The sequence below is a fragment of the Mobula birostris genome, chromosome 5 (assembly GCF_030028105.1).
Source record: "Mobula birostris isolate sMobBir1 chromosome 5, sMobBir1.hap1, whole genome shotgun sequence".
NCBI classification, from domain to species: domain Eukaryota; kingdom Metazoa; phylum Chordata; class Chondrichthyes; order Myliobatiformes; family Myliobatidae; genus Mobula; species Mobula birostris.
The window spans coordinates 194,672,889-194,688,616 of NC_092374.1; the positions used below are offsets into that span (position 1 = coordinate 194,672,889).

The window sequence follows — 15,728 nt, forward strand, 5'->3', positions numbered from 1 at the left end:
TGAAATTTGAAGCCTTTTGGAAAAAAAAAAAGTAATTTTTTCCTCAACCTCTCTTCCTAGAGTAGGTGCAGTGGTATGAAAAGTGGAGTGAAGTACTCGTCTGGGAGCCCCTGGAGGGACGGTTTGCGCCTGTGACTGATGCAGAGACTGCGGAAGTTGAACCAGGGGTTGCTGCATGGATCCGAACCCAGGGACTGACAACTGGGAACCCAACATAGGCACCAACATCTGTTGATAAAAGCATACTGCAGTAAGCACAGGAAAAGAGAAACGGGGCGAGGGGTTGAAAGTAATGAACAATGACAAAAAAAAAAAGGACCATATCAGGAGTTAGAATCTCTGTCACCAAGCCTCAAATTGTTAGTAATCTCAATGTAGCATTCATCTGAACTATGGCTTTGCTGGTTTCTAATTTTATAACAATAACCCGAGTTTCATGTTAGTCACACCACATCCTTGTATACCTAGTGCAGGGTGTGAGCCCCAACATCTATGCTGATGCTCTCCAAACACATCAACTGCTGACCCACACTTTCAGCTAAATCAGGCTGCAGTGGCGTGGACCTGAACCTGAACCCGACATAAGAGGGTGGCTGCATTTGCTGCAGCACCCCATGTGCATTTAAGCCTCGTGTCAGGATAGAAATTTTCCCTTTCACACCATGCTCCTCCAGACCTTAAATAATTTGGACCTGCAATGGTCTTGGGACAATTCATTCCTATGTTAATAGCCTGATTTTTCTAGCAACATTCACGTCATCAAAAGTCACTGCTGAGGAATACCTGGTGGAGGGGGCCAGTGGACATCGGCGGTGCGGTGAAGTAGTTGCTCTGACTGGGCTGCTGCAGCGGAGAGGAGTAGAAGTCAGATGGCTGGGCCAAGCCTTGCCGCATCTGCAGGAAAGGTTCAGACATTCAGCGTTGAATGCTAATTATCCAGCCAGTGCCTTTCTCCCCCACAGCTGAAATGTCTCATACTGAAGGGCATGCATTTAAATAAGAGGGGAGAAATTCAGAGGTGGTGTATGGGGCAGATGTGGCTCATCAGTAGAAATACAAGTACACAGAGAAAGGAAGAATACGGATCACAGGCAGACAGAAGGGACATCATTAACTTAATTAGTACTGCAAAACATCACTGGCGAAAGATCCTGTTCCTGTGCGATCCAGATACATATAGAAGTCATTGTCTGACAAACGTACAAAATTAACCAAATGTTTAATTACATGTATAGTACTAATCAAGCAGAGTTAGAGTATGTTATTTGGGTTTTGCACAATAGCAGTGATTTCAATGAAACACAAGATTCTTCGAGATCTTGCATAGCAAGAGCCAACAGGATGCCAACTCAGACTAGCAAATACAAAGCTGGAGGTGCTCTTAGGCTGAAAGAATGGGACGAGAAAGGTTAGTCAGAGGGTTATGAATCTTTGGAATTCTCTACTGTAGATGATCATTGTTGCTCAGTACACAAACAAATTGCAAGAAACAGATTTTAGGAACCAAGTTAGTAACTGAGGATTGAGCAAAATGGATGCAGAATACCACCTCAATGAACAGCTCAATGAAAGAGGTTACTCAAAGGGAATCAAGGCATAGTGCAGGAGAGTACAGACGAGGCACCGATCTCCCCTAAATGAACACATTTTAATAAAAGTGTTTGATGAGGTGCCTCCAGCACACCAACCTCGTCCCGTGATTTTATGCTCGAGCACTGCTACTTAGCTTAAAAAAAAAGAGGCCGTGAAGATTTCACTTTCTGATCAGAGCAACATGTTAAACAAAACAGTTTGGCAGGGAGAGAAACCCTGCAATGAACTCAGAATTTGCTTAATCCATAAAAACTCCCAGAAGCAGCTGCCACTTACCACACAACGGCCTCACTTTCATAGGTAACTCAACCTTTATCCTTGGGAGCTTAGTTTTCACATGGAAGCTCACAACTAAATGATGTGGGTGAACAACTGAAGGCTCATCCCAAATAGTTTGAATTGAAACACCGGCTTCAGATGGGTGAGAGATTAGTACATGATGTGACTGTTTGAGCATCTACCCAGGGTATAAATGTGCTCAAGTTATTCTTTATGTCTGACATATGGAACTCAAAGGAAACCTATCCTTCCAGCAATGCCTGTGGTAGCAGTACCCACACTCATGCAGATGTGTCTTGCATGAAACATACTTCTGTGACACATGTTAAACTTAAAAAAGAATGCAGGACTGAAGGTGCTGTTTTTAATGCACGAAGCAGTCAGAGTAAGGTGGATGAACTTGTGGCGCAATCAGAGATTGGTCGGTATGACGCTGTGGGCATCACCAAGTCATAGCTGAAAGGCAGCTATAGTTGGGAGCTTAACATCAAAGGATATACTTCGTAATAAAAGGACAGGCAGGTAAGCATAGGTGGTGGTGTGGTTCTGTTGGTAAGAGATGAAATTACATCTTTAGAAAGAGGTGACATAGGGCCAGAGAATGATGAATCTTTGAGTGACGTTAAACTGCAAAGGTAAAAAAGTGGAATCATATATAGGCCTCCAAATAGTAGCCAAGATATGGGGTTGCGATTGCAAAGGGAGCTGGAAAAGGTATGTAATAAGGGTAATGACACAATTGTAAAGGGGGACTACAATATGCAAGGAGATTGGGAAAGTCAGGTTGGTGTCGGATCGCCTGAGAGGAAATTTGTTCAATGCCTTTAAGATGGCGCTTTTTTTTTTAAAAAAAGCGCAGCTTGTGCTTGAGCTTACTTGGAGAAAGGCCATCTTAGATTGGGTGTTGTGCAACAACCCAGATCTGATTAGGGAGCTTAATGGAAAAAAAAAAGGCCCTTAGAGGTAGTGATCATAATATGATTGAATTCATACTGCAATTCGAGAGCGAGAAGCACAAATCACATGTATCAGTATCACAATGGAATAAAGGGAGATACAGAGGCATGAGAGGAGCTTGCCCAGGTGAATTGGAGGAGGATACTGGTGGGGATGACAGGACAGCAGAGATGGCTGAAGTTTCTGGGCATAGTTCACGAAGCATAGAATAAGATCATAAGATAGGAGCAGAAATAGGCCATTCAGCCCAAGTCTGCTCCACCATTCAAACATGGGCTGATCCAATTTTTCCAGTCAGCTCCACTCCCCTGCCTTCTACCCATAACCCTCTGATGCCCTAGCTAATCAAGAACCTATCTATATCTGCCTTAAATGTACCGAATGACTTGGCCTCCACAGCTGCTCGTGGGAACAAATTCCACAGATTTACCACCCTCTGACTAAAGTAATTTCTCCGCTTCTCCGTTCTAAATGGACGTCCTTTAATCCTGAAGTCGTGCCCTCGAGTCCTAGGCTCTCCTACTATGGGAAATAACTTTGCCATATCTAATCTGTTCCGGTCTTTTAACATTCAGAATGTTTCTATGAGATCCCCCCTCATCCCCCTGAACTCCAGGGAATACAGCCCGAGAGCTGCCAGATGTTCCTCATACAGTAACCCTTTCATTACCGGAATCATTCTTTTGAATTTTCTCTGAACCTTCTCCAACGTCAGTATATCCCTTCTAAAATAAGGAGCCCAAAACTGCACACAATACCCCAAGTGTGGTCTCATGAGTGCCTTATAGAGCCTCAACATCACATCCCTGCTTTTAACGAATGCCAACATTGCATCTGCCTTCTTCACCACCGACTCAACCTGGAGGTTAACCTTCAAGGTGTCCTGCACAAGGTCTCCCAAGTCCCTTTGCATCTCTGCATTTTGAATTCTCTCTCCATCTAAATAATAATCTGCCCATTTATTTCTTCCACCAAAGTGCATGACCATACATTTTCCAACATAGTATTTCATTTGCCACTTCTTTGCCCATTCCCTAAACTATCCAAGTCTCTCTGCAGGCCGTTTCCTCAGCACTACCCGCTCCTCCACCTATTTTTGTATTATTGGCAAATTTAGCCACAAATCCATTAATCCCATAGTACAAATCATTGACATACATCATAAGTAGCAGCAGTCCCAACAACAATCCCTGTGGAACTCCACTGGTAACCAGCAGCCAGTCACAAGAGGATCCCTTTATTCCCACTCTGTTTTCTGCTGATCAGCTAATGCCCCACCCATGCTAGTAACTTTGCCGTAATTCATTGGCTCTTATCTTGCTAAGCAGCCTCATGTGCAGCACTTTGTCAAAGGTCTTCTGAAAATCCAAGGATAGATATGTCCCATGGAATTTCTCAAATGGCAAGGGTAGGCAACTGAGGTTGACAAGGGAAATTAAGGACTGCATAAGAGCCAAGGAAAAGGCATAAAAGGTAGCAAGTGTGTGGGGAGCTGGACGATTCAGAAGCTTTTAAAATCCAACAAAAAGCAACTAAAAAAACTAACAAGGAAAAAAATGAAATATGAGGGCAAATAATATAAAGCATGATATCAAAAGTTTTTTCAGTTATATAAAATGTAAAAGGGAGGTGAAAGCTGATACTGGAAAATGATGCTGGTGGGGTAGTAATGGGGACAACGAAATGGCAGATGAACTTAATGGGTACTTTGCATCTGTCTTCACTGTGGAAGATACTAGCAGTGTGCCAGAGAACAGGAGTGAATGCCATTACTATTACAAAGGAAAAAGTATAGGCAAACTGAAAGTTCTTAAGGTGGTTAAGTCACCTGGACCAGGTGGACTACATCCCAGAGTCTTGAGAGGTTGCTGAAGAGGTATCTGATGCATTGGTCATGAGCTTTCAAGAATCAATTGATTCTGGCATGCTCCTAGAGGACTGGATGATTGCAAATGTCACTCCACTCTAAGAAGGGAGGAAGGCAAAAGAAAGGAAATTATAGGTCAGTGGTTGAGAAAGTGTTGGAGTTTATTATTAAGAATGAGATTTCAGGGTATTTGGAGACTAATGATAAAATAAGTCAGCATGTAGCCATGTAACTCAAATAGATTTGTCAGGCAAGAGTTCTTTGAAGTAACAAACATGGTGGACACAGGAGAGGCAGAGGATGTCATTTACTTGGATTTTCAGAAGGCGTTGATAAGATGCCACACATGAGGCTGCATAACAAGATAAAATCCTCTGGTGTTACAGGAAAGATACTGGCATGGATAGAGGAATGGCTGACAGGCAGGAGGCAGTGTGTGGAAATAAACAGGGCCTTTCCTGGTTGGCTGCCAGTGACTAGTGGTGTTCCACAGTGGTCAATATTGGAACCTCTGCTTTTCACATTATCAATAATTTGGATAATGGAATTGATGGCTTTATGGCAAAGTTTGCGGATGATACAAAGATAGGTGGAGGGATATGTAGTGCTGAGGCAGCCACGCGATTGCAGCAGGACTTAGACAAATTGGAAGAATGGGCAAAAAAGTGGCAGATAGAATATGACGTTGGAAATGCATAACTATGCATTTTGGTAAAAGAAACAATAGTGCAGACTATTATCTAAATAGGAAGAGGGTTCAAACAGACTCCCAGAAGGTTAATTTACAGGTTGAATCTGTGGTAAAGGCAGTAAATACAACATCAGCATTTATTTCAAGGGGAATAGAACATAAAAGGAGATAATGCTGAGCCTTTATAAAACATTAGTCAGGCCACACTTGGAGTATCATCAACAATTTTGGGTCCCATATCTCAGAAAGGATTTGCTGTCATTGGAGAATCCAGAGGAGGTTCACAAGGATGATTCCAGGAATGACAGGATTAACATGAGTTTCTGGCAGCTTTGGGCTCACTGGAATTTAGAAGAATGCGGGGGGATCTCACTGAATCCAGGAGGTTCACGAGGATGATTCCAGGAATGACGGGGTTAACGAGTTTTTGGCAGCTTTGGGCTCACTGGAATTTAGAAGAATGCGGGGGGATCTCACTGAAACCTAGATAAGGTTGGGAGGACTTTTTTTCCCTATGGTGGGTGTATCCAGAAATAGAGGGCACAGCCTCAAAATTGAGGGGCAACCTTTTACAGAGGTAAGGAGGGATTATTTTAGCTAGAGAGTAGTGAATCTATGGCATGCTCACCGACAGACTGTGGTGGAGGCCAAGTCTGTGGGTATACTTAAGGCAGAAGTTGATCATTTCCTGAACTATCAGGGCATCAAAGGATATGGCGATAAGGCAAATGTATGGTGTTAAACGGGATGTGGGATCAGCCATGATGGACTGGCAGAGCTGACTCGATGGCCCAATGCTGCCGCTATATATTTTGGTCCGATACCTCTACCAATGAAAGCCCTCATTAGTCAACAAGAGTATTTTTAAAAAAATGAATCACTTGAAATGTACTAATTCTTTCTGACTCCCCTCACCAATGTAACTTCTTTTCTCTGCACCCCACTTGTGGAAGGCACTTCTTTCACAACAAAGCAGTAACCAAGTTAGTGCTAATTTGACTTCCACATTCATATGGTTGGCAGCAAAAACAGCATAATGCAATGATCGAGAAGGGTCATTTCCTCTTTCGGCAACATTCCTACAGCACACTCAACATAACCTGGACCAGACTCGTGGAAGTGGTTAACTGTCAACAAGCAAAGGGATTCTAACCAGCTTCCCATGATTTTCAACAGCATTAGTACTGCTAAAACCTCCAGTTTTCAATTAGCTCTGCATTTTAAATACTACGGCAGTAACACAAGGTGGAAGACTGGGGATCTTGCATTTTATGCCCCAAAGCCTTCCCAACATCGAGACAGCAAAAATCAGATGGAATACTTTGCACTTGCCTTGGATGCAGCTCCAAGATGAGAACTTAGGTACATTCCTGAACTAAGTAGCACACTAGATTTGCAGTAGATATATAGTCCCTTTGCAACCCTCATCCTTGGATGCTCTTGTCTTCACATGGAAGCTCACAACAAAATGACATGGATGAGCAATAAGGGCTACAGTGTGCACCAGCTGCAAGATGAACTGCAGCAAATTCCACCAGACTTCCCAATCTCAACCACTGTGTATAAATGTGCATGTGCATACCAGATTCCCCTCCATGATAAGCTGGAAAATGCTCTTCCTTCATCACAAGGTCTAAATCCTGGAACTGTCTACTCCACAACTGTCTGCAGCAGTCCTAAGAATGCCCTCTCACTAGGATCAGGAATAAGCATTAAATTCTAGCATATCTCCATGCCTACATATGGGTGGAAAATAGTGCCATTCCAGCTAATGTGTGCCCCATGATCCTGCCCTGAGGCAGTTAATGCAGCACAGGGATAGGGTGAAATATGATACCTTTTTAACTTAAATGCACTAGCTCCAGCATGCAGCTGAGTGGCGAATGTTTCTCTTCCTCTTTTAGCATATAAACGGGTTCACATTTATGCCTGTTAAGTACTGGCAAATGATCAACCACGAAAAAGCCTAGGTTAATTCCAACCTGTGTTGATAAACTACCGTGCCACTTCACTCCTTCAATACCACAGCAAATGACAGGATTAAATTCAGAAGAAGCCTTCTCTCATAGCATCTTTAGCCTATCCCTGCTCCCCTAGACACAAATCCGAATTGTTATTTCCAGTAGTTCTGGTGTCTCAGAAAGGCAGTGCCCATTATTAAGGACCCTCCGCACCCAGGGCATGCCCTTTTCTCATTGTTACATCAGATAGGAAGTACAGAAACCTGAAGGCTCACACTTAGCGATTCAGGAACAGCTTCTTCCCCTTAGCAATCCAATTCCTAAATGAACACTGAACCCATGAATACTATTTCACATTTTTAATATATTATTTGTTTTTGCACGATTTTCAATCTATTTAATATACGTACATTGTAATTGATTTACTTATTTTTACTTTTTTTTCTTCTACATTGAACTGCTGCTGCTAACAAATTTTGCAACACATGCTAATGATGATAAACCTGATTCTGATTACCATTTACATTCACAAGAACAGTGACTTTGTCTAACAATTCACTGTTGAGAAGGGTTTTGAACAGGGAGTATTCTGAGAAAGGTGGCAAGAAATGTGCAGCACGAAATTATGGTAGCAAAAATGCTATAATTCATGTACGATGTACAATTTATATTCTGTGCTTTGTCTGAACTTATATGCTTGTGATACCACTGCAACGTTTTCTCATTGTAGATGTACTTCACTGCACTTGTGCGGTGGACAATAAGCTCAACCTGGCTATTAATGGTCAGTGCTGCTGCTTACTTGTGACCCAGGTTCAGTGCCGATCACCAGCACTGCCTGGGTTTCCCCTGCGTTCTCCAGTTTCTTTCCATCTCCCAAAAGGTGTGGCAACAGAAAAATTGTCCCTCATGTGGCTGGGTGGGACAAGGGATGCAAATATGAATGCAACACCCTAAAGGAATTAGTAGGGGTATGGGATGGAGAACACTGAGCCAGTTGGCAGAACAGCATTACTCATTATTCCATGAGGGAACATGCTAGAGAGAAAGTGAAAATAACAGCCCCAAATGGGTAAGGCCCTAAAGAGATTGGATCAAGAAACAGGTCAAGGTGGTGGGAGTCAATCCACAGAGAAAGGCAATAAACCCTTTAGCCAACTCTGCATGGTTGAGATCCTGGTACAGGCCCCTTACCTGTATTAACTGAGAGTCAATGAGCTGGGAGTTGCCCAGTTGCGTGTTGTAAATGACGGACATCGGAGGAGTGCAAGCTGCCTGCTGGTAGGGCAGCCCTGCTGGAGCCTTTGTTACCTCCCCGGCCTGCATTGCTGAGAAGCCGACATACTGACCCTTCACCGGACCCCCAGATATTAGCGTTGAGCCTTGAACCATGGCTGCAGAGGGTGGGGACAGTCCAGGCTGGAGGTACAACTGTTGGGACCTGTCAAGTAAAACAGATACTTACATTTAGATATTCACCGGCAAAAAACAGGAATAGAGGGACTAAGCGATTTGCAGCATTTATATATAATAAAAAAAAATGGATTCCTCCTCTCGTCCACAAATCCCAGCAGCCTCCTAGTGTTAAAAGAGTTTGATGGTTTTCACTTTTAAGAAAATTATCTGTGGTGAAGAGTTCAAGGAAGGCAGCTTTAACCCTCCACCACCCCTGTAAGTGAGTGGATGTGCTTTTCTGGAACAAAAACAATTCAAGACACTAGGGCAGAGATGATTCAGCCTTTTTACCAGATACTTCCTAGCTTTCTGGACCCAAGGATGAAAACCTTCAATACAAAAGGCTCAATGGCCCTGGGATTTTAAAAAAATATTTCTCCAGCTGGAATAGTTGGTTTGTTCTGCAAATTTTCCCACAACTTACAGTACTGTTAAATGGATCCTATGCTCCATCAAAAGCTCCCTATGGTTTCTATTTCTTTCACATGAAACCAATTTGCCCTGAAGTGCAATATTTACATTTTCAAAGCATTCTGAACAATGAGAAACCCACACTTGTAATTTTTTTAAAAAGTGATGTCTGATGCAAGTTCTTGAAGTTTATAATCTGTTTATCCTTGGTGCAATGGCTCAGATGATAAAACTATGCTGAGGAATTATATCTGAAGAGTAGTGATGATTGCCATAAGATGACACGGAGTGCCTTCACGCTTTGCTCTATTTCTTGCAGAAGAATTAGAGGGGCAGACCTGCTGTTCTTATTCCACTGAAATGACCAAGTCGTACCTGAAAGACTGAAGGGAAGCAAACATATCCTGTGTTTGGGAGACCGGTGTCCCTTGTTGGATGCCAAGGGCAGAAACCTGCGTCTGGCCCTGCAGGGGAGTGTGAAGAGGAAGCGTGATCTGTTGTGTTGGAATCGCCTGCAACAGAAAACAGTAGCTTGTAACAATCTAGCTTCCTTGCTAAGTTGTTTGAAATTTGTTTGTGTGGAAATTTAAAGACAAAGTATCAAAACTAGTTATCCATGAAAATCAAGCCAATTATGATTGCAAAGTGGATTGCAGAGATTTTAATGTTTGGGATTAACATGGAAGAGCACAGGAACAGCGATTTGCCTTGAGACCCCTTGGGTGTAAGGGCAGAGATCAGTGTGGTAACCTCTTCTCAATGAAGGGCTTGAAGGATAGGTGTTTGGACTGCATGGAAATGGAGGGAGGTTTTTTTTTATGTTCAATGTTCAAAAGATCAGAGCATCCACAATCTTAATGAATGATAGAGCAGACTCAACGGCAGACTTTAATATCTTACTTAGTCAATAAGTGGCTGCAAATATCTTCTGTTCCAATGTCGTAATAGAACGCGGATATCATTGAAACCTACCAAATATTGGAATGCCTACATAGAGTGGATGCAGGGAAGATGTATCCAATAGCAGGTGGGACTAGGACCAGGAGAAAACAGCCCAAGAGAAGGATGTCTCTTTGGAACAGAGATGAAGAGGAATTTCTTTAGTAGAGAGTGGTAAATCTGTAGAATTCATTGCCACAGACAGTTATGGAGGCTATCACTGGGTACATTTAAATCAGAGGTTGATAGGTACTTAATTAGTCAGAGCAAAGATTATGGGGAGAAGGCAGGAGAATGGGTTTGAGAGATGTATTATAAATTAGCCACGATTGAATGGCAGAGCAGACAGTGGGCCAAATAGCCTAATTCTGCTCCTGTCTGATGGTCTTAAGAAGCACTGCAGAAGTGCTTCTAGTTTTATTCCTTTCCACCATGAAATAAGTGTTTGTAAGGACAATACCTACTGCATGATAAACTGGCTCTAAAGGTCAAGACCCTCTATCAGAAACAGCCTGACCACATTAGCAGCAACTTGTAATACCATATGGGATTACAAAGCTCTTACCCGTGAGAGGCCATGTTGAAACCCTTGATGCTGAGAGATGGAGGGAGGCATTCCACGAGGCTGACCACTGTAGTAATGACTGTCCACGTAGCAGGGTGGAATCTGGCCACTTGGGGCTGTGGGAGTCAGGAAACAAAACGATTCAGCTTTCAAAATGCAAAGAAAGTCTGCTTCTGCAAAACAAGTGGGAACAACAAACTGCATGGTTGTGAACAAGATGGACAGCTCAAGTTAACCTGCTAAAGAAACAGTGAAGACTCAATCCCTTGTGTTTACAGTGGAAATAAATTAGGACTAAATGGCATGACAGGAAATATAGCAGCTACAGCTAGAGACAGTGTAGAGCTGAAAGTGAATATAGGGAAGAACCTTTGATGGAAGATTCAATGAAGCTACTTTAAAATGAACCAAAGTCTTTCTGTGGGACCATGTTCCATCAGCAGATGGTGCTACTGCACTGCATGAACGAATGCTCTTTCCAAGAGTAGAAAAATGAAACATCTTCATACAATGCTGGAGGAACTCAGCACGTCAGGCAGCATCCATGGAGGGAAATGGAGAGTGGATGTTTTGGTCTTGACCTGAAAAGTCAGCTGTCTGTTTCCATCCATAGATTCTGCCTGACCCGCTGAGTTTCTCCAGTGTTTTGATTTGTTCCAAATTCAGGCATCTGCAGTCTCTTGTGCCTCCCTAGTTACGAGCACACCACTTACACTCAGTGCCACTTATCTGTTAGTTCTGGTACTTAAAATGGCTACTAAGTATAAGCTTGCGGTCTTCTCCTGCTGTATCCCAACCACTTCAAGGTGCGTTCAGGGACAATCTTCTGCACACCACTGTTATAAACACGTTTTTCAGCTACTGTTGCCTTTTGTCAGCTTGAACCAATCTGGCCATTCTCCCCTCACCTTTCATTTGCAAGGCATTTTCGCCCACAGAACTGCCACTCACTGGAACTGATTTTTTTTTTTTGTTTTTCCACACCATTCTCTGTAAACTCTAGAGACCGTTGTATATGGAAATCCCAGGAGATCAAGTTCTGACATATTCAAACCACCCCATCTGGCACCAACAAGCTTTCTACTCAGTTAGATCATATTCCTTCCCTCCTCTCATGTTTGGTCTAAACAACCGAACCTCTTGACCATATCTGTATGCTTTTATGCATTGAGTTACTGTCACACTATTGGCTGAGATATTTGCATTAACAAGCAGGTGTACAGGGATATTTAATGAAGTGGCTACTGCATATGTACTGTCCATACACATGAACAAGTGTTTAGGAGACTTGCAGGAAGGAGTTGCTGGGATTCATCAAGGATGCAGGCATCTTCAGTTGTGTGGGAAGTAGTGCAGTCATATGTTTGCAGGATGCTCAGAAATTTGAATGGTTAAATGTCCTGGTTTAGTAATGCTGCCTTTAGTTAGCCAATGCTTTTATTTAAATATAATGCCAGCAGGTTGCATTTCCTATCTGCAAACTGATTGAGTTAGGAGCACTTCTCTGGAACAGAAGTGTCATAACATGGGCAAGACCTGTACTGCTTTGCTCTTGCGATGTGTTGATTATTTGAAAATGCACCAAACTTAAGTCAGACATCCCACCTCTCCCGGAAGATCTGGGAGTCTCCCCCATATCGATAGTGGCTCCCTGACGCCCGGAAATTATATACGATATCCCGGAAATAGATTTTTTTGAGAGGGAGAGCGAGAGCGAGCATCCTGATTGGTCTCTCTTCATGCCAAGAGTGGTCCCCAACCACCGGGCCGTGAGGAAACAATATGATTTGGCGATATGAAGCGCTATGAGTCATTTGCACCTTTCCCCATTCCCTGTCACACACTGTTGAACTTGAACGCACGTGAGGTCATTATGCACACGTCATCCATGTCAGTGCGGGAAGGAGATCAACTCCTCGAGCTTGTAAATGATGGCGGGCTGAAAAGTATGTTTGACATAACATCTCTGCCGGCATTCTGGATCAAAGTCAAGGCTGAATATCCTGAGATAGCCACGGCAGCACTGAAAACGTTGCTTCCATTTCCAACATCATATCGCTGCAAAGTGGAGTTTTCTGCAATGAATGCAACAAAAATTAAATTGCGGAATAAACTGGACATAAGGAACCCCCTTCGAGTATTGCTGTCTCCCTTCACCCTTCGATGGGACCGTCTTGTTGCAGGAAAACAAGCCCAGGGCTCCCACTGATTCAGCGATATTGGTGTGTTGCAATGATTTTATGTCTTCATACTGGGAAAATATGCGCTGTGTATTTAATATCCAAACGTTACTTAAAATATTATGATGCTATTGACTTATCACCTATATTCTGGTCGTGATTACCCGCCCCCCCACCGGCTCCGCAAGAATATTGTCAATATTAAACCGGTCTGCTGTGCAAAAAAGGTTGGTGACTCTTGCTAAGTAGACCTATCAGTTTTCTCTGTGGGCGGGCTTTACAGTCAACCTCAAAAATAATGACAGTGTTGCTCGCTGCACTATTTGCAACAGTGACTTTTCTATTGCCCACGGTGGGTTAAAATGTAAAAGACATGTTGAGGTGAGTTTAACAGGTGTCATTACAGTGTAGCTAACGTTATTTAAACTAGCTGGCTAGCTGCTAAGGAGCTACGGTATTGATGTCCTACGTGATGAGGCCAAACTCCCTGTAGACTTGCTTAAAGTTGTAATAGAATAAACATGATAATATAAGTACATATTTTAATGTCACATTTGCTGCATATACTTAACTTGGTTTACAGATTAGACAAAATAACTAAACAAAGTATTATATACAAACTTGGAGGTCGACGGGGGGGGGAGAGAGAGGAGATATGGTGTGTGGGGGGGGTGCGCTCCCTCCTTGAAATGAGTTTTTGCAGGGTGGGATGTTTGTTAAGTATAGTAAAGAACCATACGTAGATAACTTGCCAATTGCATTCTGGTTCTATTCAGAGCTGTTAAACAATCTCACACGAGTTATGAGCTGAGATGGCAGTCATAAACTAGGGCATTGAGTACAGAAGTTAGGATATTATGTTGAAGTTGTACAAGATGCTAGCAAGGCCAAATTAAGGGTACTGTATACAGTTGTCACCAACTTACAGGAAAGATATCAATAACTTAGAAAGAATACAGAGAAAAGCCAAAAGGATGTTGCCAGAATGAGTTACAGGGGAAGGTTGAATAGGTTAGGACCACCACTCCCCGCAGAGTGTAGGGGATGGAGGGGAGATCTTAGATGTATACAGAATTATAATGGGTACAGAAAGGATGAATGGATGCAGGCTTCCCCCCACCCATGGATTAAGGATTAGGGTGAAATGTGAAATATTAAAGGGGAAACCTGAGGGGGAACTACTTCACCTAGTGAGTGCCGCGAATGGATTGAGCTGCTGGCAGAAGTGGTAGATGAGGGTCCAATTTTAACATTTGAGAGGTTTGGACAAGTACACGGATGGGAGCGGTTTGAAGGGATATGATCTGGGTGCAGGTAGATGGGACTAAGATCAGATTAGTATCGACGAGATGGGCCAAAGGGCCCATTTCTGAGCCGTGGTACTCTACAATAGCAATAGAAAGTAAGCTGGGAGTCTTAAAAACCCTGAGCAAGAATGTCAAAAAGCAAGTAGGGATCCAGCAGGACCTGCAAACTACACTAATGCTCACTAGCCCTGGCAGAGCCAGAAGATCACAGGTTCAAATCTTGCCAGTGCATTCAACACACAATTTTGGGCTGCTAATCCAATAACTACAGCACCATCAGGTGCTCTCACTGAGAAAAGCTATGATGCAGTTCACTCAGGTCACATGTCATTACTATGAAGAGTGGCCAGGCAGGTTTTGAGATTACTCGCAGGTAGTTATACTTGCAATGTCAATAATGACTTTTACACTTGTTATGATGGACACAGACTTGTTTCCAATATTACAACTACCATTACTGCTTGCAGCAATGCACAAAATGCTGGGGGAACTCAAATAGCAGCAATGGAGGGGAATAAACAGCTGACTTTTCGGGCTGAGACCCCTAATCAGAATTGGCCAAACTCCCCCCAACCCTAGCTCTAATATCTGCCATGTCTGACCTTCCCCTCTGAGGTGAAACCTTTCTCACTACTGCAAAGTACAGGGACTGAAAGGCAAAACTGAAATGCAAGCCTTCTTTGTCTCTTGTAACTCAAGAGTTGGATGAGGTAATTAGGACCGTCAGTACATTTATCTCAGTACTCTCTGGGCGGGACTAGAAAGTAATAAGAGATTAATACAGCACCTGGATAAAATGAAACCACAATATCAAACATCTGGATAGTCAGATGCTCAGTTCAAGCAGCATTTGCCAAAATGCCAGGTTGGTATTTTGTGCTTGCAAACCTTCCCCAGGACAGAAGACAACACAGTAGGTAATTTCAAACAGACATTCAGGTGGTGGGAAGGAGCAAGTAGCAGTACACAAAGTGAAAGACACAAGAGGTGATTGGGAATGTACAAGTAACAAGGTGAGATTTAGCTCTGGTAGTAAAATTCGATGTAATACCAAGCAGGAGAACAGGGAAGGAGGGAGTGGAGATGATAAACAAGGTGGTGGAGTAGTGAGACAGCATAGACATTGCTGTGGCATTTTGAAGTACTCAACCTGAGAGTGCGGCAGATGGGGCCACAGATGCCACAGGTATTGCTGGAATGGAGGTGACGAAGGAGTGGTAGCCACCAGTCATCTCAGGAACATCTGTGCTGGTCACACTCACAGCAACCTCCTTCTCTGTGACACTCGGCGACTTCTCCCATGCCTTGCGAGCAGATTCCATCTGAGAGTCAGAGTACAATAAGCAAAAATTGACTGGCATGAGCCAACACAAACCAAGCCCAGAATTACCATTCCGGTTTCTTAAAAAGTGAAATGACTAGAAAATGCCTGTGAAAAATACACAAAGCGTAACTGTAGATTCTAACTTCCAAATTCAGCCTGTACCTGGAGACTGGTGTCATAAAAGCAACTGGCTACAGTG

At 43.1% G+C, this 15,728-nt stretch overlaps 1 protein-coding gene across 3 annotated transcripts in view; it reads right to left on the bottom strand.

The window, feature by feature from the left end:
• LOC140198198 (protein PRRC2A-like) overlaps positions 1-15,728 on the bottom strand; it is a 141,108-nt gene that overhangs the window by 11,857 nt on the left and 113,523 nt on the right. For all 3 annotated transcript variants that reach the window (XM_072259227.1, XM_072259226.1, XM_072259225.1), the window contains 6 exons: positions 15,356-15,527; positions 10,719-10,834; positions 9,590-9,726; positions 8,543-8,789; positions 784-894; positions 49-228 (listed from right to left, as the gene is read on the bottom strand). In XM_072259227.1, coding sequence (XP_072115328.1) covers positions 49-228; positions 784-894; positions 8,543-8,789; positions 9,590-9,726; positions 10,719-10,834; positions 15,356-15,527 — 963 coding nt within the window. The remainder of the gene's footprint in view (positions 1-48; positions 229-783; positions 895-8,542; positions 8,790-9,589; positions 9,727-10,718; positions 10,835-15,355; positions 15,528-15,728) is intronic.